The 24,212-nt window shown below is 39.3% G+C and overlaps 1 protein-coding gene across 1 annotated transcript; it reads right to left on the reverse strand.

Moving 5' to 3' along the window:
* Positions 1 to 649: 649 nt before the first annotated feature.
* Positions 650 to 21,896, reverse strand: LOC109991671 (zinc finger protein 721). The gene is made up of 18 exons (XM_065963143.1): positions 21,738 to 21,896; positions 20,687 to 20,861; positions 20,104 to 20,564; positions 19,526 to 19,733; positions 19,114 to 19,166; positions 17,976 to 18,141; positions 17,790 to 17,882; positions 17,539 to 17,634; positions 17,348 to 17,434; positions 16,916 to 16,993; positions 16,265 to 16,507; positions 15,107 to 15,888; positions 13,221 to 13,317; positions 6,928 to 7,047; positions 5,633 to 6,582; positions 5,079 to 5,262; positions 4,038 to 4,172; positions 650 to 2,538 (listed from the first exon to the last, which is right to left on the reverse strand). Exons 1-18 carry the CDS (start codon positions 21,744 to 21,746, stop codon positions 1,838 to 1,840), a joined length of 4,638 nt encoding a protein of 1,545 aa, XP_065819215.1. The 5' UTR covers positions 21,747 to 21,896; the 3' UTR covers positions 650 to 1,837.
* Between the last annotated feature and the right edge of the window lie 2,316 nt (positions 21,897 to 24,212).

Raw genomic sequence — 24,212 nt, forward strand, 5'->3', positions numbered from 1 at the left:
TATACTATTTTAAATGTATTTGTGTTGACAAGGCTAAAGGCTGTTTACGCAGAATGGAGCTGGGTTGCGTTTACTTGATACGGTGCTCCCTTCAGGAGCAGCTTGTGAATTGTAAAATCTTAACATAAATTGTATTTTTTTTTTCAACAAGAAAACGAGAAATATTGTAAACTTTAATATTATCCATAAGTTTCCTTAAAAATATCCGAGTGAGCGTATTACCCCTAAAGGTGCTTTGACTGGTAAAACTTATTTCAATCATATAGAAATCACTTTACAGAACAAACAGTATCAAATAGTGTAACTGTATAACATGCAAATGCAAAAAGCTTAATTTCCAGGAACATTTAGTCTTTTAAATATTTCAGACCTGACAGAATCAAGCCTGACTTCGAAATGTTGAGAGAACAGTTCAAATTAGTTTAAAGGATTAAAATATTCCTCAAACATTGGTTGAAAGTCTTATATGGCCCAGCAAAACTCTAGTTTCCTAGCACATGCTGCTATACACTGTGCTGTGTAAGGTATATTTAACAGCTTTTTCTGTCCTGCTTCCATATAAGGTTATTACATTTAAATATGCTGAAAGCTGCTTGACATGTGGATCTCTAACAATGTTCTGTATCCTTTGGGAAACAATAACATCGAAATCTGTTCAAACTTTATTTAAGAGATTTTTTTCACATCTTCATTTCTGGAGGAAAATCCTCAATGAGAAAAAAATCACATCCAATTTTTCATGATTTACTTGCAAACAGTGTATTCATTTGAGAGAAAAGTCACTATGTTTGGTTTACTAGGCCAGCAAAACCTTAATTAACATGTATTTAAAAATATATATACAGATAAAGAACTGTAAATGTATGAAATATGTAAATTTCTTATATCTTATATTATAAACATAATCTCCTCAGTCATTAATCCACAAGCATAATATTCCTCAGTACTTTCACTTTAATTGTTCAATAAAACATGTCCCATACATTATATAGGGGCAGTGCAGGGTGAAATTAACCTCCTACATAGCATCATAGCAATGCTTTTTGCATCACAGCCTCAGGAGAATGTTTCCTTTATTCACAATGTTCACCTGGCCTTTTAGAGTCATACAAACCAGGTGAGCCTGATGATGCATGATTTGGTTATTTAAAAACTGCTACACAAAAACAGAGACACACAAACTATTCACCACTAAGGCAAAATGGTTTAGGCAAAAAAGATGAAGATCATGATCCCACTGCCTCATTCCTGATTCAATTCTTTCATTTTAGTTCCTGTAATACCAACAATGAAATCTAGTTTCATCTCATTCATACACTGCTCATTTGCCCCGAAGACCTCTGATAGAAAAACATATTTCATTTCCACATATATATGATTAGCTTGAATGAGAATTACAGCATGACAACTTGAAATCAAAGACCTTAAATAATTTACTTCTTCTATCATAAATACTCATGTGAGTGTGAAACTAATGTAGTTAAGAGTAATAAATGAGAGTACATAGGACGTCTAAAATGTATCATCGAGACAGTTTCCAACATTTTACAAAAATTGTGTGTTGTAAATATTTGTTTGGTCATTTTGTCTGAGACTGTGTTGTAAGTTGCAGAACCCCATCCTATATTGTGTCTGTTTATTCTTTTTTATGCCAACTATCTAGGAGTTAAATATTTTTGCTGTAACACTTTTTTCAACCATCATGTTAAGGTTTATCTGGTATCTTCACAGAGAGGTAGTCCCTTACTTTTCCTTCTTACAGTTCATGTTTAACTGCCAATAACGTTGTATTGAAACAATACTACTGGTCCATAGCTTCATGGTTTGTATAAATACATTATAAGTCGTTTTTGTCTGTTATACACATATTAATAGGAGAGTTATCGTCGCTCTGTGAGGAATCCTCATTTTCAACAATGAATGGAGACTCCTCCTCAGTCTGATTCAGATCATGTTTTCGTCTGTGAAGCCGCAGGCTCTGCGAGCGGCTGAAGCCTCTCCCACAGATGTCACAGCCATATGGCCTCTCTCCGGTGTGGAGCCTGAAGTGGTTCTTAAGGCTTGAAGCTCGTGTGAAACTCTTGTCACACTCGGGACAGTCAAACTTTTCCCCGTAGTGGATTTTCTCGTGTTCCCGCAAGCGTCCTGATTGGTTGAAGCTCCTGTCGCACACAGAGCAGTGGTACGGTCTTTCTCCCGTGTGCGTGAGCCGGTGTCTGTTCATGGCCCCAGAGTGGGCGAAGCTCTTACCGCAGTCGGGGCAGGAGAACGGTTTCTCTCCGGTGTGGACTTTCTGGTGACCTTTAAGCTGGCCTTTCTGGGTGAACTGTTTCCCACACAAATTGCATTGGTAAGGTTTCTCTCCTGAATGAATTCTCATGTGGATCTGAAGAGCGGACATTTTGTGACAGTCTCTTCCACAGAGCCCGCAGCAGTAAGAGCTCTTTTTCACATTGTTGTTTGACTGCTCGTGCACCGGCGAGGCTGGAGGACTGTCTCCTTTACTGTCAGGGGCACCATCAGGAACCTTCTGAAACTCTGTGGAAACATTAAATGACAAAGCCAAATCTTAAGTAACAATTCAACAAAATCATTTTTGCTGTGAAACCACAGCTCACTGGGGCATCCTTTAACAAAAAGACTGAAATGAGCCAGTACTGGTTTTGCTCAGTAAGTAGAGCAGGAACCCCTTGTGCAGAGGCTTTTATCCAACCCTCAGCCCCTTGCTGCATATCATCCTGACTATTTTATTGTAATATTGCCTATTAATAAAGGAAAAAAAATATATAAAATAATCTAAAAGATGAGGAAATTATATAAATTCTTAAAAAAAACAATCCAATGATCAACCTTCAAGTCATTTGTAAACTGTTTAAGCTTAAACGAAGGTTGTATTGAGATGAGCATAGTCAACAGCCTATTGAGGCTCATGTAGGAGCTAGCTTCAAGGCTAATGCTAGTGCTGATGCTAGCTCACTTGTGCCAGCACTTTGGGAGGTGCTTAATGAAACTACGGCTAACTTCTCTTAAGGTGGAGCCTACATCATTTGAGCTACATGAAACCCCTCACCTCACTTTGAATAGGCAGCTGTCCCAAACTTCCACACATTAATATTTGTTTAACACACCTTTTTTCTAGAGCCCAACCGATTCATCGGCCAGTCGATAAAATCGGCCGATATAAGCAAATCAAGTGACTATTAGTATAGGCTTATATTATTACAGATATTACTAGATTTATTCACCAGTCCGATGGTGGAAGCTTGGACTTTAGGGGTGAAGCCAGTGTGATCGCGCCTAATCGATCTCAACATCGATATCGCCTCAAAAATCCTATATTGGTCACGTCCTACTTTTTTTCCATTACTTCAGTTCCCCGTTCCACAAACCCTGACCCAGACTTGACTTGACTTCAAAAACACTTATTAATTTATCACAGATGTTGTCATTCTTTTGTATAAATAAAAAGGTAAATATGCACAGAAGTGTATTGGATTCACATGCAAAAAAAGATGGGATCTGTTTTTTTCTGAATTAATTACATATTTATCTCGGAATAACAAGTTACTTTTTTATGAATTTAAGAGATACCGGTACCTAACAATCCCAACAGAAGCTTTAATTATGACCACTTAAAGGGACAGATTCCCAGACTATTCAGTTGAAACCAGTTTAATGTTGCTTTAGGTTTGAAACATGGGGAGATACTTGTGTCTTTATATAGCATAGATTAGTTTCAAATCGATAATTCCAATGCTGTGTTGCAAATAAAAAACATTATGTGTCAGAAAAACCTAGCTTTGTGGATGAAGGCTCTGCATACCAGAAAAAAATAGAGGAGTTACAACTTTTCTCTTTTCTCACACCATGTAGAGAAACATCGAGCTGAACTGAAATCCATTCGGAAGAACCTGTTTTAATCCAGATATTCAAAGAACAAGGTCACAGTAAATTACCATAGTAAAGAACAACAGAAGTTATTATTATCCTTGACGTGTTCAGTGATATTTGCCCTCTGTGTAAACTAAATCTCTTACCGTTTACAGGTTCCTCTTCCTCCTGCTTTACTGTTATCTTGATGTCTATGTTGCTTTGATGCTGCTGCTGCTCTTCATTTTTCTCCTGAATGACGCAATCTTTACTAACAGACATCTGGTCAGGAGCTTCTACTGCTGAAGGAAACATGTGAAAATGCTGATGAATATTAAAGTCATTATCAAATACAGTAATGCTTCTTTTAATATAGACGGGAGGTCGGCACTCTTTTGCCCCTCTCCGGTGGCTTTGCCAAAAATATTTTTTTTAACTTTTATTGTTGTTTCAAAGTTTTTTGAAACAAGAAGTCCTGGACTGACTCAAGATAAAGCTGAGTGCACAGATCTGGAGTGTGTAACCTTTTGCAAAGCTTCTTGAGATAACAGCTGTTATGAATTGGCGCTATACAAATAATTAATGATTGATTGATTGATTTATTTAACCCTTGAAACCATTGAATATATCCCCTATATGATGTTAAATATAAACTTGTTGTCAGATTGTCAACATCCCTGCTCTACTCCGCTCCCTCTCTCTCAGTCGCTCGACCAATCACGCACTCCACTCTGCCCAACTCTGATAACAGCAGGTGGTATGACAGAGCGCTCAGGTACAGAAGTTTGCCTCTGTAGTGGCTCATCATTTTTAAAGATAAGATTATTGTTTTAAAATATGATGTAGGACGTTTCTCTACACCGAGACGGTTGGTTCTGTTGTTTAATAAATAGCAAGCCTATAAATGTCTGATCCCACTGCATCCCTGTATGTTATACACACAGAGCAGCGTGTGGTGGAGGAAAATTAAAACACTGAAGAGTTGTTGCATGTAATGAGGTAAAAATATCAATGAATGTTCATTTAGATCCTTTAGTCATATGCCTGGGCTTAGAGAGGCTGCATAAACTTCATTGACAGGTTCAAATATGTTTTACGGCTCCAGACGGATTTGTAGGGGGGGGGGGGGGGGCTAATGGCAAAAATGGCTGTTTAAAGGAAAAGGTTGCCGACCCCTGATAAAGAATATACAAAGTAGAATCTCATACCACACAAAGGCTCCTCTTCTTCCTCCTCTTTTACTATAACATTCATGGGTGGACTGGAGGTCACATCGTCTGGTTGGTCTTCTGGTTCTGTCAGGTCATTTTCACACTGATCCTCTGAGTCACAGTTAGGACCTTCTGAGGAATGAGGCTCGACCACACAGGACAAAGTCTGATTGTCAGACACCTTAACAACAAAGAAAGCAGAGGTTCAAATTGAGGCAGGTATAAGGACATTGAAAAGAAGAACTACATGAGGTGACAGTTCTCCAAATCATGTGGATTCAATTCCTTATTTCATCTTGAAGTCACAAATCAACATCAATTTCATATTTAAATGTTGCTTTTCTAAAAAAAAAAAAAAAAAGCCTTGTTTTCTTGTGAATTTGACATGTTCTGGATTTGATATGTGCCCTTAATGTTAAATGTATCTGTCAGTGCATATTATAAACATTAAAGCAAATGTGCTAGAATTTGCTAAAAGGCTTTTTTTCAACAAACTAAAGCAATAAGAAAAAAATGGATTCTACTTTAGTGCATCTGTGTGCTGTCACTACCTCAGAGTTGTTTTGATTATCCTGCTGGGACGACACCCTGACTTCATCTTGCACTTGGTCTGAGACGGCACCTGTAACCGATCCATTCTTGTTCTGCGTACACGATCTTTTGTGGTTTCTCAGAGTTCCTGCAAGTGAGAAGTGCCTCCCACAGTCTGCACAGGTGTACGGCTTCTCCCCTGTGTGAATCCTGGTGTGCCTCCGAAGCTCTCCTGGGGCAACGAAAGACTTATCGCACTGCGTGCAGCTGTACGGCTTTTCTCCAGTGTGAGTCCGCATGTGCGTGGTCAGGGTCCACTGCTGAGCAAAAGTCTTCCCACAGTCGGTGCAGTGGTAGGGCGTAATACCCGTGTGGAGACGCTCGTGCCTCACAAGCGTTCCCGACAAGGCGAACCGTTTGTCACAGAAAGAGCACTGATAGGGCCTCTCTCCTGTGTGAGTCCTCTGATGATCTCTGAGCTCCGCGGCTGAGTTACAGCTTTTTTCACAGTCCGAACATGGAAACTTCTTCCTCACAAAGCCGGCTACAACCTCACAGTGCATCGCCTCCAAGTGGGTTTTCAGATGCCAGTGTCGAGAAAAGCTCTTCAGACAGATGGAGCAGTGATACGGCCTCTCGCCTGTATGTGTCCGCCGGTGCAGCCTCAGCTCCCCCTGACTGGCAAACCTTTTCTCACAAAAAGTGCATGGGAACGGCTTCTCGCCAGTATGGACCCTTTCATGTATCATGAGCAGCCCTTTCTCAGGAAATCTCTTCTCACACATGGAGCAGGGGAAAGGCCTCTCTCCTGAGTGAGTGCGTAGGTGGCGCTGTAGTTTCGAAGCATAAGGGAAGTCTTTTCCACACACTGAGCAGCTGTGAAGAGATGGGGGTTTTTCATTCTCCCTCTGAACAGCCGTCTTTGTTGGAGCCTCTGCAGGTAGCATGCCTGGGATAGCTTTGTCATCTCCTGTGTAAGCAGAAAGATATCAAGGTGTTTTATTTAGGAAAAACAAAGGGTGAAAGAAAGATATTTTAACAGTCAATACTTAAACACAATCAGCAGTGGTCAGAAACACATCAGAATCCATGTAATGATGTCAGAATGATAATGCTTTTCTGCCATGAAACATTCAGGCTTACGGCTTTTTCAAAGAGTTTGTTATCTCACGGGTAGACAAGCAAGCAATTCAAGATTAAAAATGATTTGCAGGCAAAAGAAACTCTTATAGAGACTGAATATTGACCAATAACCGACAGAGCGTATGATTTTTTTGTGTTAACCTGTGTATACGTTACAAATGTATTTACTTACCGAGATCTGAGAAATCCACTTCTTCTCCATCAGAGTTAATCAGACCTCCGATTTCTTGCTGACTTTCCTCAGCAGGAATCACGGCTGGTCCAAAGTCGTCTGTTTTTTCCGAGCCCATCTCTCAAACAAGCAGCCTTGAGGAGGTACATAATCAAGTCAGTAAACAGGCTTTCAAATAACAGTGTATTATATCTACACATAGCTAAACATGGCCAAAACTTCACAGCTGTGGTAGACATTTATCTTCCATTTGACAAGCTTAAAAAAAGATCATTAATCCACGGGGGCTTATTTAGTCTTGCACTCTTGAGTACAGTAATTCATAATAATTAAGTGGTGTCATTACATTGCTAAGAGAAAATCAAAGCTGTTCTGTGCTTGTGAAGTGTTTCAGACTTAATTTGATGTTTTAATACTTTTAAACACCAGTCACAGTAAAAGTAAGAAAAGTGGTTTTAATCAAACCAATAAGATATGTCTGCTCATTTTAGTTTTAATAGTCTGGACTTAAAGTAAATTTGGTAGTATTATCAAATTGGCCACTACCTTGAGTAGCTAAATCAATCACAAGATTTCAAAATAAAGGTCCAAACACACTTCTGCAAACAATGATTCAACTTAATTAGTCGAGAGTCATAGTGATGTCTTATTTGTGAAATTGACAGATGCATAGTGAATTGACTCAGGATACACGTGCCAATATTAGTCTTAATACATTAAGGGCTATTATTCACAGATGTATCGATGTCTACCTACATAAGGGCTGTTATGCGGGCTGGAAAAACTCAGATGAATGACTGTGTATTTAAACAAAGACTTTTTCGAGTGTTATGAAGCCAACAACAAAAAAAAAATCCATTAATCCTTAGTCTATCCCAGATTCCTACAATCTGGTGAGGGGTTCAAGCGAGCAAATTCAAAATATTTGTTAGCAGATATCGCAGATGAATTGTACAAATGTTTCAGCTATTTTAACATTTAAAATGAGTCCCAAATTATACAAGACAATAAAATGGGCTTCGTCTCACACATGGCTCTGATAAATTACTTATAATGCAGTGAGGATTTTTAAAGAGCAGCACCACATCTAAATGGGGGTAGTATTCTTCTGGGTTGAGGGTAGCTGGATGCGAAACAGGACCTCCACCCTGGAAGACATCGACTGTCCTGGTCAAGGACACTAGAGCAAGGGGGGGGGGGGATGCTTTATTGTGACAGGGGGTTTGAATTCAGCAGAGCCCCATGGACATAAAGCTATTCACGTGCTACACGAAATGTATAGTGTTTTATTTACTGGGATTTCAAAAGGATTTTAATGTCAAGGAAGGCACTGGGAGAGTCGGGGTTACCTCTAATCGGCCATCTGAACAGAAGCTTTTTTTTTTTTGCATTAAATGAAATATTACATTAAACTGTGATTTAAGTGAGGCAGCAAGCCTTGTTGACTCGACCTGTTGGTAATCTATAATTTAATGTAAGTGAAGTGAACAGTGTGTGTCCTCTGAATGAGGTGTCTCTGGATCGTGAAGGAGGAGGTGACCAGCAGCTCGGGGCTCTGGTCAATGGCCACCTCTGCCTTTAAGGAAACTCTTATTAGCCAGCTAGCCTCTAACATGGCGTTCACTAGCTTTTCTAATCTTAGCAATTCACGAACAATACGCGTCGTCCCCCCCTAAAAAAAGCCACAGCCTGCTAGTCATACACAACACATAACATCCACTGTAGACTCGAGTGCAACGTGACACCAACACAGCATTTCTACCCGCAGATTCCCTGCTTGCTAACTTCGCTAGCTAAACGTTTTAACATCAGACAATAGACATTTTGACCAACCTCTGCAAAGATTGTTTTCCCTCAGGAAAGAAAAGTGGTCGCTCGACAGAAGTTTAATGACACGACTTCGTGCTTTTTCCTATTTCTCTCTCATTCTCATGCTCATTGTGTTAAAAACAGTGTGTCCAATTAATGCCAACTAACTAAAAATGACTTCAGGTATATCGGCGTTTTGGTGCTGATGATAACCGCTTTAGCTGTTAGCAAGTCACAGGAACGATGGTACTTCCGGCTGGATTTTCAAAATAATTTCAAAAGCCCCCATCAAGAGAACTTGTCTCGTTTTTTTTGTTAACACATACAGCTCCGGAGAGAATACCAAACCACTGCAGAATATTTTTTTTCTCTGTTTCTACGATTAATAGGTTTTTGTTGAACACGAAATCAAAAAATATATAATAATAATAATAATAATAATAATAATAATAATAATAAATAAATAAATAAATAAATAAATAAATAAATAAATAAATAAATAAATAATACACTTTACATTTTTGCCCAAAAAAATCTCAAAGTGCTACAGGAAGAAAAAATAGAAATAAAAACAAATTTAATCAACTAAGCAACTAACGAAACTAAAAGCACAAGCAGAAGGCTTTGGTAGAAATGTGGGGTTTTTTAGGGCCCTTTTAAAAGTGTCAGCAGACTGTGGGGCCCTCAGCTGCTCGGGGAGAGCGTTCCACAGACTGGGAGCAGAGGAGCAGAAGGCCCAGTCACCCATGCTAAGCTATTGATTGTATACAATATTCCTCTCCCTTCCCTCCCAAACTCAGAATAATCATGAAAAACATATGATTCTCGTTTAGGTATTTATTTTAATTTTTATTTAACCAGGTAATTAACTCACTGAGATCAAGATCTCTTTCACAAGGTTGACCTGGCCATGAGCGCAGCAGCATAGTCATAGTAAACATTACATGATAAAGAGACAGTTTACAATGTTAAAATTCACTTAGCAGACACTTTTATCCAAAGCCATGTACATCATAGAGTAAGTACCACACTAATCAATCATACATTGCCACTGAAGCAGAGGAAGCAATGCAGGGTTAGGTGTGTTGCCCAAGGACACATCAGACATGTTGCTCAGCTGGGGATCAAACCCTCAACCTTTTGGTTGAGAGGCAACAACTCTGCCAACTGAGCCACAGCCGCCCAGTTTACAAACAAGATAAAACCTAAATTACAATGTGCAAATTAGTTCACAGATCAAGTGCAGTCGTGGTCACTGTATTTTATTTGCAGAAAATAACAAGAAAACAAAAAGATGGAGTTAAACAATTACTTCTGTGCACATATGTAGGCTTAAAAAGCAAATTAAATCACTTGTGTATTTGAAATAAACACAAGACACATGCTCTTGTGAATGGAAAGCACAGTGAAGACACCTGCCATCACTATTATTGATTGTTTGAAAAGGAGTGGGTAGAAGTGTGAATTTATAATCCCACCCCCTCTCCATTAATGTCAATATTCCCTCCTGATAAGTTACATAACCTACACAGTAAACAAAGCAGCGTTGCCATCTTCACCGACCCAGGCCCCGATAATGCAAGCTGGCCAGGTAGTGACAATAAACCCATACAGCATGGCCCCTTCTGGCCCCCACAACTCAACTGTGTAGACTGATGAGCTGCCACAACCAAGACATCCCAGAGGTTGTCAAGTGGGAACGTCCCTTAACAGGTGTTTTGTCCACAATACCTCTGGGAGGCTGGACAGTGAGCTCCAGTTTCCCAGAGCCACCCCTGTCTATGCTAGCCCTTACAACTTAGCATACCCACACACAGAACTAATACATCTTACCCACTCTACCACATGGCCAATTCAGCTCAAACAGCATCAGCAAACACAGGCTCCAGGTAGTGACAAGGCAAATAAGTTACTACCAACTGGCCCCTGATGGCCCCCACAAACAAAACGCAACTAATTCTGGTGCTAACACGTGAAAAATAATGGATAAGAATAAGATAAGAAAAAAATACTGTAGAAATATACAGAGACAAGTCTGAGAGACATCTTAGAAAGAGGGAGGGGGAAGCAGAGCTAGTCGGTGCCCTTATGGGGCACTCACCCCGCTGGCTGGCACTCTAAAGAAGTCAAAAGCTGTCTGTATCAGGCTGTACGGTACTGTACAAAATGCATGTGCTAGATCTAAAAATACAACGTTTAAATCCCTTATCTCTATCTTAGCCACTTGAATCTGGTGCCAGATCATAGTACGTTTTATGCACCAGGATTCCTGCTTTCTGCACTGTGGTATCTATGACTCTATTATTTTGTAAGTAGTCTGCTAGCCTCTTTGCCACTTTACTAAAGAACCTTCATTCTACATTCAAGAAGGAAATATTCCAAAACTGGCTTAAACCTGGGGACTCTTTCTCCTAGGGAATAAGGATTCCCCCTGTTCTACATCAAGTTTTTACCACTTGCTTATCCCGCACTATTCTTATCACTCCGAAAAATAATCTAAATACATCTGGAGCAATTATTTAAACCCGGTAGGGGACCCCATTTAGCCCTTGGGCTGAAGAAGCCTTTGCATGCCTTACTACAGTTCAACTTCCTTCCACCATGGGAGCCTAATATTCATTGTAAACTCTATCTCTTGGTAGTTCAGAGGGAAGACCTACTTTGTCTTTCTTCACTGGATCTGAGTGCGTCTTTTTTAAATGTTCCTCTGCCTCTTGCTCTGACCTTGAGTTGTCCTCCCTTTTAATGGCTAAACATTCCTTTCACAAACTTGTATGGTTCCCTATAAAATGCTGTCCTTACTCGTTCCCTCTCCTTTCTCCTCCTCCTCAGATGTTCTACCCTTCTACTGCTAACCCACTTCTTAGCTATCATTGAAAAAATGTTACTTCCCTCCCTTTCACTTACTGTCTCCTTTCTCCACTGCTTTCTTAACTGTCTCCTCTCCTTAAATCAACAATATGTCACTTTACATCTTAAAGTAGTATTTTCAAAGTCGATCTAATAGTACAACAACTTTAAAAAGGCAGCAAAGCTTTGCCTCCATGTCCACAGATCACCCCAGTCACCTGCTTATAGCACTACAAGTTCAGCATCGGGCTGTGGTTCTCTCGCAAGACGCGTGTACAGCTGAGGCAAAGAGACAGAACAGGATGGCGACGTATGAAGCTTGAAATAAATAAATCCATGTTACACCAAAACTTTGTTCTACAATGGTTTGTAGCAGAGTTATATTTGCAAAGAAATCAGTAAAATGACTGTACCTTATCAGTAGACATGGGTCTTTGGCTTCTGGTCTTTAAACAAATGCAGCTTGTAGTGAAAGGGGATAAGTGGGGGAGGCATAACAGCACTGTGGGTTTTACAGCAGTGCAGTTTCACTCAGTGACCTTCGGTCAGCACCAAAGGGCACAAAACTGAATTCCTACATATTGTGGCTTTAACTAATTTCTGCCGTCTATAGTCCTACCTAGCTGCCCACTCACCACCCTCTTTATAGGATTAACTCTAAACCTGTCAGCACCATAGGCATAAATAATGTGTCCCATCTACTCTGACTTGTTTATTGCTGTTCCTTTAAGCCCATCGAACATCAATATCCCTGATCACTGTCTCCCATTATTTCATTTAATTTGCCCTAGGGCATTAAACTCTTGCTTTTTGCCTACAGTTTCTCTCGCTGCCTAGTGGGCTGCGAGAGAAAGAAAGAATCATTTAAATCCTTTCCTCCCAAGCTATCCCCTTGACAGGGTTACTGATATCCTGTGAACTGTGGTTTTGTCACTCGACAGACTTTTTAAGAAGAAGGGATCAATGATGGGACTCTGCTTGCCTTCTAGGACGTGAACTGGCACCTCTCCAGCAACCAGACCAATTACCAGACTTGCTCCGCACGGGAATTGAACCATTGAGACCTTCTGGTTACAAACAACCTCCCTATACAGACTGAGCTACTGCCACTTCTTCTTTCCCTGATGCATTCTAAGGACGCACTCACCCTAGACAATTTGTATCATGCCTAAGCACGCTTCACTCCTTAAGTCCAGTTCGTTTGACTAGTGTGAGTGCTTCCTTGGCCCTGGATAGCTTGGAAGAGGTGTGCTTTGGCACGGTACAGTTCATGCAGGAGCACAATCACGAGCACAAGCACAATCACGTACGAAAAATATGAATTCCTTTATTTAATCTAGTGTTGATAGACATTTTCATAAATAATGAAGACAGAATTTTGATTATAATTTTAAAGTCAAATAGGCCTATTATGTAAAATACACTTTACCATGTTTTTCTAACACTACTATGTGTCCCTAGTGTGTCTACAAACCCCCCTAATCATGAGAAAAGTCCACCCTCTCCATCTTTCACCTACTCCACTTTTGTGTACTCAAACAGGCCATTTGGAGATGTTCCTTTCATGACATCACAAAGGGCAGTAACCCCTCCCACAGGTGGGGTGACACCCTCCCTGTTAGATGTTTGTATACCTTCTGAGTCCGCATTCTCACCGTAAACAATAGGGCTTGGTGCAAGAATGCGAGAGCCACCCAAGCCCTTCCAGAGAAGGGCACGTTCTGAGCAGGGCTAATAGAGGGGTTTATAGGCATGATGATATACAGGATCAGAGTGGATATATTACAAGAAACTTTACAGACTTTTTTTTGGGGACCTCTGAGACTTATTTAAACTGGTTGAAGAGGAGGATAATATGTGTCATTTCAGGTTATTGAGCTGTTTAACCTACTTGAATATTTTAAGAAAGAAAATCCTACTCAGATTGGGGCCAAGTTGTTATGGGGTTGAACTAAAATGACCCTTTGTGACAAAGTTTTCTTTTAGGTTTTTTTTTTAAGATTTATTTTTGGGCTTTTTGTGCCTTTAAAGGCTTTATATGCGACTTTTCAAACTTAAATATAATAGAAATCAAGTATATCCTCTGAAAATAACTCTGTGAGTAATGACTGTCTACAATGGGTGTAACACCGGAGTCCCACTGTCTGTGATGCTTTCCGAGTTTTCTGAGTCCTATCTTCAGTTTGTTTACATCGCTCGGACGGCCGGCCGACTCATCCCCTTGCGTATAAAAGTTGTTTAATTGAGGGACTATAGAAAAGAAGAATAACATACTGTATTCACTGCGTTTCTAGAACATGGTCATTTTGGGTAAATTTACATGCAGTGTGAAGATACGAGCATAATAAAGATCGCTAGCATTAGCATGCTAACACAACAATGCAGCGCAAGTTGTTTTGGTTTCATGCTGGTGCTCAAGGGCGACATCTGCTGGATCAAAAAATCACATATAAAGCCTTTAATGGAGAGATAGGACAGTGGACAGAGTCGGAAATCAGGGAGAGAGAGTAGGGAATGACATGCGGGAAAAGAGCCACAGGTTGGATTCGAACCTGGGCCGCCCACCTGGAGGACCAAGGCCTCCACACACGGGGCGCGCCCACCAACCACTGCGCCACCAGCACCCCAGCTATCAGATGTAAAATAAAAAAATATATAATCATTTCAGAATTGGCAAACCCCAAAAGGCATTGAGAGAGAAATACCAGTCCACTGAAATAAAATGTAATATTCTCCACAGATGTCTAACACTATGTCTGTTTGTGAGAAAAGATTTAGCCATAAGTCTAGTTTGACATATCACATGGTAATGGACTGGTAAATGGACTTGAGCTTTTACACCCCATGTCACACCAAGCCATTCACACACTGAAGTGAAAATGTTCACGAGTTTTCTTAAGTATTTCTTATCTATATCAGCTATAGACTGTTTATGCATTGAAAGACTACAGTGGATGATATAGTAGTTTCTTATATTAACATTTAACCAGTGTTGTACTGAACTTATCCATCCTGCATAAGTAAAAAAATAAAGAGTATTTGATTTTACCAAGATTTTGGATGCATTTTTTCATAGAAATAAGTAACATGGATATCTACTGTGTCAGTCAAAAACATAGACTCAGCCTTCATGCTTCATAATGTAAGGATACATTATTTAAAATGTAGACAAAAACACACACATTTTCTGAAAAAATTCTGTATTCCATCACGGTGGATTTTAAAATAACAATGATATACTGCATAATTTTTAACATAAAATATAAGTATTTGGCATGCAGGATACAAAGGCACTGAAATTGTACAGATGGGCTACTACAGAAAAGTTAACATAAAACACAGGCACAAAACAGGAACAGAAAGAAAGACAACACAGTTAGTGTCCAAATTACAGACTCTGTAGCACACATTTTCAGACACATAATCGTCTTTTCTGTTGGTGGAAGGAATGAAGGGAAGAAAAAAAAGTGCATTTCAATATGGTTAACAACATAAGAATGTATCAATAGATCAGCTGTCAGATGTCCAGTCTGGCCTCCTGTTTCGGTCTCCCGAGCTGTCTGGTCGGACCGATGCGTCTCCCAGCATGTGTGCGCTGATGCTGCCGCAGACCCTGGCGGTAGATGAAGCTCTTCCCACACTCTTCACACTCGTAGGGTCTCTCTCCGGTGTGCAGCCTGTGGTGAACCTTGAGTTCCTCTGCTCTGGAGTATCCTTTCCCACAGACACTACAAATGAAAGGCCTGTCTTTAATGTGGGTCTGGTAATGTGCTGTTAGGTACGAGTTTATTCGAAACGACTTCCCGCAGATGGCACAAGCGTACGGCCTCTCCCCGGAGTGCTGCATCTCATGGAGCTTGAGGGAGGAAGCCGTATGGAAACCTCTCCCACACTGGGAGCAAAGGAACGGTTTCTCTCCAGTATGGATACGCTGATGGACTTGTATGTAGCTCTCATTAATGAACCTCTTACCACAATCCGGACATGAGTAGCGCTTCTCCTTGATATGGGTGTTCATATGTTCTTCCAGCTTTTCTTTGTCACTGAACTGAACACCACAGCGGCGGCAGAAGAGAAGCTGTGAAGTGTTTTGCGCGGCTGCGTCTGGTTCACCAGCTGTTCCTGTGTGTTCAGTAATGTGATGTGCTTGTAAAGCTGACTGACTCTCACACTCTTTTCCACATTCAAGGCAACGGAGGGACAATCTGATCCTGGACTCTCCAGGCAGAGACTTCAAGTATTCAGAGAGTTCTGACGCTATGGGGTCCATCTCAGCATCAAAATCCAAATCACCCTTACGACCTGCACAGAGACAAAAAAAAGAAGCGAAAGAGCATGTTAACTCACCAAGTATTACATTCTTTGTGTGGTTCATTTGACTTAATTTAAAGATCCTGTGAGGAGTTTTAATAAACAATGAAGTTAACAGAGATGAATCTTTAAGACTCACATAATCAAACGAGAAACCAGATATTAATTTTATATTGTAATATTTGATGCCTGTAACTGCTTCAATGGGGTATCAATAAATATTTTTTGTATAGTACCAATTAAGCTAGGTAAGCTCAATGTGCTTTCATTGATGAAACCATTTTATATTTGTATTGTTACAAAAATATACATGTTTTGAGGGTTCAAGTGCCCTAGGACAGAACTGTGAAGTAGAACCCAGTCTTACCTAAGTGGATTTTGTAGTGGGTTTTGAGATTTCCCTTCTGATTGAAGCCCCGCCCACAGATGGAGCAGTTGTACGGTTTCTCTCCTGTGTGGATCAGCTCGTGTCGCTCTAGTTTGTAGGCGTGAGGGAATTCTTTGCCACAAACTGAGCAGTGGTACTCTAGCTTCTCTTTGGGCTTCTTCAGAAGCTCGGGAGGTATTTCTACTGGATATTGAATCATCTTTCGGCCAGGGCGCTTCTTCCCTATGAAGGGAATAAGAGTGTGAAAGAAAGTTTTCTGAATGCTTTTTTAAGAGTTTAATTCTGATTCTAGTTTAATACCTGATCTGCCTCTGCTCTTTATGTAAATGACAATCAAAGAGACTGTATGTACTGTTCTATTATTTGTCTTCTTTGTTTTAATGAGATCATTGGATGAAATTGGAAGAAATCCAACAGAGGGCTGAATTAAAATCCCAACTCCTCATAAATCCATCATAAATCACTGCAGCATTTACTGAAGTGCAGGCAGCTACAGAGCCAGTATTTGGACTTTTAATAGGTCTTGAGTAACATATTAAAACAGTGGTGACATTGAGGTAACATGCTATTAGCTGCAGCTTCCCTACCATGCTGCTAAAACACTCTGGTGGAACATTTATGTGCTCTTACCGGTAGAACCTTGCGTTTTCTCCCCCTCTTCTTTAATAGATGCGTTTGTATCTTTCCTTCTTTTGTATGGTCGTTTTGCTGAAAAAAAGAAGAAGAAAAAAAAGTCTAATCTAATTGTCAGATGTATTATTTTTAACCAAAATGAGTGGGTATGACTTAACCAGGCTATACTGTACAAGACAATGATAACAGAAAGGTGAGGGATGTATGTGTGGCAATTTTATTAAAGTAAGTGAGTAAAGTTTATTTTGATTTATGAACTGTGTGTATACAGTGTCACTTTGTCACTCCACTGTGCAATATTCAAATCTCTATGTAGGCCTATTTGTCTGATCTGTCTCTGCTAATATGCTGTGAACCACAATCAAAGAACAGAACTGGAAAAAATCAAAAGGAAACATTACCTCTGAAAAGAACTCATTGTTATCTTACCAGCAACTCTGCGGACAGTTTTAGAGTCAAACTCTTCTGGTTCCTCTATGATAGGAGCATTTCTCTTTCCACGGGTACGCCTTAACACTGTAACATAAGAAGAGGGATTAAAAAAAAACAAAAAACCCCCCCAAAAAAACACAACATAAACATGGATAAACATGCATTCAATCAGAGTGTGGAACACTTACTTCCTGGCTCTGCCTCCAGCTCTGCCACAGACAACAAAGGAACTTCAGAACTCCTTCGCCTGCCTCGTCTTTTGGCTTTACACAGAATATAAAGCACTATTAATATATTAGCAAGCAATTTAAAGTGCTTTACAGAGTTAAAAACAGAACATTGAAAACATACAAATGAATATAAATTAAAAATTCAAATAAAACAAATCTCCACACATACCACTGAAACCAACATTTGACAAGTAAATCATAATTCTCACTGGGAGTTGGAGGAACTTCTTCCTGCGCGTCAGCGCCATCCAGTGACGCCACTTTGATTTCTGCAGCCGTCTTCTTCCTTCTTGTTCTCTTTCCTGATAATATTGTGCAAAAGACAACATTGGAACTGAGTCAGGACTATGATTTAACAACTGTTTGAATTTTTTTTCCATTTGATTCGTATTTACCACGATATAAGGTCGAGGCAGGCGCCATCTTTACTACTCTTTCTTTTTCCTCCCCTTCATCCCTCTCTTCATCCTCCCCCACAGACACAACTTCCATGATGAGCGTTGGACTACTGCTGTCTCTCTGGCTTTGGCCTTGCAGCTGACACTGAGACAGGAAGACACCCTGTGATGATTATCATTAAAGACCATTAGAAACTTAATGCCCAGACCCCTGCTGGATGTATGCTGACAGAGCAGGAATACATGCATTTTTGTATTCACACTTATAGGATTTTTTCAAACGTTTGAAGGGCAGTTAAAGGATAATTTTTCACATCATCTGTTGCAGCTTTAACTAACACTTCAAGAGCTGATCACTCTCTTCCAGTGTCATTTTTAAAAGACCCTAACCATTGAGTAACTTTGCACGTTTTTTTTTTTTACTGTGGACGACAAATCAGGACATTATAATAAATTGAATAAATTAAATGCCAGGTTTATTAACAAAAACGTTTGGTTTTCCTGCCTAAGTTGCAGCAAAGGCGTTGCCTCCATGTACCAGGTAACATCGCTTGAGCAGCTGCTGCCTTGGCCTTGCTTCACTGCATTCCTTCGGCCAGATAAATACTAAATAGGCCTGAATATCCGAGACAGCCAAAGCACTTCAAAATGTATCCTCATTCTTAACATGTTCTGCTCTCATATTTTAGGCTTTTATTTTTTTAATGCATAGACAGAGATTAGAAATAAAAGCTGAAATAGTCTGTAGTTCTTCTTGCTAACCAACAACATCATATGACATGTCTGGAAGCTGGAGGAAAAACAGACTGTGACTCTAGAGACACAGAGAACTTAGTCAATAATTGCAGGCTTTTTTAGACTACACTTAATTTAGATTTAAAGAGGTACGGTTGAAATCAGTAGAAAACCCCTTTAAAAGGTGACATTTATCAGTTTCTCATTATTTGAACCCTTCTTCATCCCTATACTAAGCTGTGATTCTGGCAGGAACCCACTGAGGAGTCATGATTTTATTATAATTAAGTTAATTACTTACTTTATATGCAATCAGAGGTTAAAGGAGGCTTAAATAAGATAAAGCCAACATTCTTCTTTGTAGTGTAAGACTAATGAATTATGTGTTAAGACAAATTACCTTGCTTGGCCGAAGGCTTTCTGTGCAATCCGAGCCCCGGTCAGGACTGTCTGCTGTAAAAATCAAAGTAATTGGCTCATGTTATGTGGAGTATTCATACAATAAATTACTGTACTCCAGATCGAAAAATAAAGTCAATGTAGCTGTAAACTAAATGCATATTTTAGTAGTTGAAATACGAACTGCCCATTAAACAAGAGGAAAATGACAACAGAAAACAGAAAACCAAGGCTCAATGGATTTCTCTTCAGTTTCAACGTTTTTTGTCTATTTAGAAAATTGCAAAACAAAAATATATTTTGACGCCAATTACCAGAAAATGTCTCTCGGAGGAACCACAAACAAGAGAGGTCCCCTGAGTTAACAATATGCATTGATTTGGGCTTTCTGCAAGATATTATGAATCACTTACTAGCATCCCACTCAACCACTTCTCCATCAGAGTTGATTAAACCACTAATTTCTTCATCTTGTTCCTCCTCTTGTGCCTCCCCCTCCTCCCCCTCCTCCTCCCCCTCCTCTGCCTGTAGTCTAACAGTCAAATGGAGCGTTTGGTCCGCTAAGTTTGCAGATTCCCTCCTGAGTCCCTCGGACATGATGGACTCAGATCCAGCAGAATCCTAAATACAAAGCACAGGGTAACAAAGGCATTACATTTCCGCTCCCTTTGAGAGTTAAATAACAAGTAGTGTCTCAAGAAGAGTGGGCGTAAATACATGTTAGTACTGCTACAGGAGAAATTTCATTGCCTTTATACATTTAGGTGGGAAAACATTATGTGCATAAAAACACATTAGCCCTCTGCCAAAATATCTCACAAGAATCAATATACAAAAGTAAATTAATGGAAAGACAATGAATCACTCTGTCGTAGAGGAACCAGAAGAATTTGATTCAAAAAGTTTCAGCAGAGTTGCTGGTTAGACAACAATGACTAACGTTCAGATGCAGGGCTAATGAATCTCTATAAAAAAAAAGTATTTTACATACTGTTTGGCAAGGTGCTGATTGTCTGGTTTCATGTAGTTCTGCGTCTGTTGGCAGAGATGTGCTTTGTCTCATGTCCAGGCTCTGGTTTTTAGAGTAACAATTGATCCCCGCCTGTGTTCTCTGATGGGACTTCATGTTTCTTATGTGAGTGGAGGTGGACTCTTCTACTGTGTTATTGCACTGATGCACATGTCCAGGATTGTTTCCATGTACAAAGGACATCTTAGGTTTCTCATCGTAGTCCATGAGCATGTGTCTCTGCCACTCATCTCTTGCAGAGGAGCTTTGTCCATAGACAGCAGGGCCACCAGGCTCATCCGAACATTTCTCCCCCAAATTTTCTCCCTGCTGACTCTTCTCTGTGCGTAGAATAGAGCTTTCCTTCCCACGTGCTTTCAGGTGAGGATGATAAGGGTGTGAGGAGGCGTCCTTCTTTTCTCCCTCTGAGCTGAAGCTCTCATCTGTGATTAACAATACACAATACAGTGGAATACAAAAATGTTAAAAAGTCACAAGAGACTGTCTGCATTTCAACTAGTGGATTGAGGCTGATAGTTAGTCAGTTAAGAAGAATTACACTCACAATTTTCACTCACAGTCCAGCCATCCTCCTCCTCTTTGATTATTACGTGAATCTCTGGAGACTCATGGTTGTACTCGAGGCTTACGTGTCCTTTTTTTGTGTCAGGATGTTGCAAATTCTGGTCATCATAGTTTTCATTAAGACTCAGCAACAACGGATCTTGGTGGTCAGGATCCTGTTTAGAAAAAAAAACAAAAAAAAAGAGAGAGACACTCACGCCAAACCCTAAAGAAGTGACACCACCATCAGCTGCCCTACTACAAAAAGTCACATTTCAAATGGAAGTCATAATCTTACTAACAGGCTGTCTGAATTCAGCTTACTTGTCATTCACATCTTCAGCTTTTAAAAAAAGGTTGGGTTATGCCACCTTCACCACATCAGAAGCCAAACAACATTCCCATTGTTACAACATGAGTGTGTTCCTATATTTTACTAAAAGTGCCCTGCAGTTCAGTCCTGTCTAATTTAATATTAACCTAGTATACAAGGGCTTAAAACATTTCAATAATGCAAACTAAGGTAGATAACTTCCGCTAAATGTGTTTAAAAAGTCACTTTTTTCATTTTTACAATTGCAATTACCAAACATGTATAGCAATAAAAGTCTCTGTGTTGAAAGGCTAACAAACAATTATCTTGGGCCTGTGTGCTCATGTCTAATATTTTCTTCACAAACACAAAAGGGGGGGTGGACGGGGGGGGCCCCTCAAGAACCAGGAGCGGTACTAATTCCCATAGTTAAATTCAACCCGTTACTGAACGCTTCACTAGTAAATATATAAACAAACACCGCTAGCTGAGCAGCTAACAATCACACGGTATTAATAAGAGCTACCACTGGTGTTCAAAAGAGGTCTTAATCAATGTCACCCCAGTTTACCTAAATCTAACAAGCTAGATCTTTTAGACCAGGTTAATTAACTGTATCTGCCTAGCTAGTTAAGTGTCACAGTTTAGCTAAATCCCAAATCTCTGCAAACGTAAACCAGCTGTACAATATAAAAAAAAAAAAAAAAAGCTCAAATAGCAGCTAATTTGTCGTCGTTACCTCAAACATGGCGGGATATCGTCTCTGTGTTTTAAGGATGTCATAAGAAACTCAGGCTGAGCAGAAATATAAGCTAAGGTGAATGGTTATGGATGAGGGTAGCTGTCATGAGCTAACCCTCGGGCTCTGGCGAGGAGCTAGATGCGCTACTACCACTTCTTCCTCTTGGATTAGTTTTGTGAGGGTCTACAGCGCCACCTGCTGGACGGTACGGAACCTGCACCTCGCTCCTTTCATAACGCCTTGAAATAAACCATTGAATGTATTTTATACAGCCTATGAAAATAAACACAAATGGTTTCCATATGTGCCATTGTAGGCATCTTATTTTATCTTGCCATTAAGAAGAAAAGTGCACTTATTGTAGTTTTAGAGGGTTTTTTTAGAGGGAAAATATTATAAGAAAACAATACAAATTTAGGGGAGGTGTAAATGAAGCTGAGGGATACATATCAGCTTCTGATTCTTCTGTCAGTTTTTTTAATGTATTATTTATAAATTATTAATTATGTCTCAACGTGAAACACATCAACATGGATTGAGGGACAATGTCATTGTATCACAATAAAAGAGGGTTAACCTATTAAAACAAACCCAAGAATAGCATGTTCAAAAGACGCATGACTAAAAGATCAATGGGTATGTTGGAAAAGGTCTGTACCGTCTACCAATTGATGTGAGTTATATATGTTATTTGTTGTCTCTTTTTGTTAGCCAGTTAACTGTATTCTTTGATTTTATTTTGGAAGCTTTATAATTTTTCCCAATTAACTTTGTTTGCTTTTCACCTTAACGTTTCAGGTGAAAGTTTGCCTTAAAAGAATATTTTAATCAAATCAAATCAAATCAAGTTTATTTGTATGGCACATTTAAAAGCAGCCTCACCTGACCAAAGTGCTTTACAGGCAATGCGTAAAAGCAAGAAGTAAAAATAAGTCATTAATCTATACATATGCACATACATACATATATAAACACATATACACGTACATATACATAATACACACACACACACACATTTATATATATGCACATACATATATACATGTAGTATACATACATATCACAAACAAATACACTCATACCTACATGCACATGCATAAATTCAGATACATAATGTCGTGGTTTTCTGCATCTTTAACTCCTCATGAAGAAGGGATAACAGACGGGGTGTTTAGGACTCCATATGTTTCAATTACAAATAAAGGTAGGCCTAGTCAGTTTATAGAAGGAAAAATATAGGCTAGCAGGCTTAGGCCTATATCTATTATGCAGAGGTGTAAAGAGTACTAATATATTCTACTCAAGTAAAAGTACTGTTACTTTGATAAAATTTTACTTAAGTACAAGTAAAAGTACCAGTTTAAAAATGTACTCAAGTAAAAGTAAAAAGTAACTCGTTTAAACTGTACTTTAAGTAAAAGTTACTTAGCTACTTTTTTTTAACAACGCGTCTCTTGTGTGTCGTAAACAAAAGGACGAGAGGATATTAATCTCAAAGTTTTTTTAATTAAAGGCCAATCTTTACAAAGATTTATCTTTTCAGATAAACATTTTATTTTCTATCCCATTGACAAAAACAAAATATACATAATGATGAATAAATAATCAAGGATTATATGTTCAAGTAATCAGCTGTTTTATGAAGGGAAATGTTTAAAGGCTTAATATTAGATTTTTTGATCCAGCAGATGTCGCCCTTGAGCACCAGCATGAAACCAAAACAACTCGTGCTGCATTGTTGTGTTAGCATGCTAATGCTAGCGATCTTTATTATGCTCGTATCTTCACACTGCATGTAAATGTACCTGAAATGACTGTGATCTAGTAGTAGTGAGTACAGTATGTTATTCTTCTTTTCTCTAGTCCCTCAATTAAACAACTTTTATTCACGAGGGGAGGAGTCAGCCAGCCGTCCCGACGATGTAAACAAACTGAAGATAGGACTCTGAAAACTCTGAAAACATCACAGACAGTGGGACTCGGGTGTTACACCCATTGTAGACAGTCATGACTCACAGAGTTATTTTCAGAGGATATACTTGATTTCTATTTAAGTGTGAAAAATCACATATTAAGCCTTTAAACTATTTAAGAAAATACTAAAAAGGATCTTTGTCTCAATCATAAACAGTGTAAAGAGTATTTCAGTGTTTTTAGTTTTATTATTCTGAGGCTGGTTAGTCTCAAAGACAGCCTCAAAGGCTGACTTAGCTGCAACTAAATCTGAGGTGAAAGATAATCCATTTATTGTTTTAAAATGAGCCTTTATGAGATTAAATATTAGATGTCTTAGTCACTGTTTGTTTACCTATTAGCTACTAAAGCTTCTAAATATTTATTTTCACACATCTGAGATGTGTCTCTCTCTCTCTGCCTCTCTCTCTCTGTCTCTGTCTCTCTCTCTCTCTCTCTGTCTCTCTCTCTGTGTCTCTCTCTCTGTCTCTCTCTCTCTGTGTCTCTCTCTCTGTCTCT

Source organism: Labrus bergylta, chromosome 1 (genome assembly GCF_963930695.1).
Source record: "Labrus bergylta chromosome 1, fLabBer1.1, whole genome shotgun sequence".
NCBI lineage: Eukaryota > Metazoa > Chordata > Actinopteri > Labriformes > Labridae > Labrus > Labrus bergylta.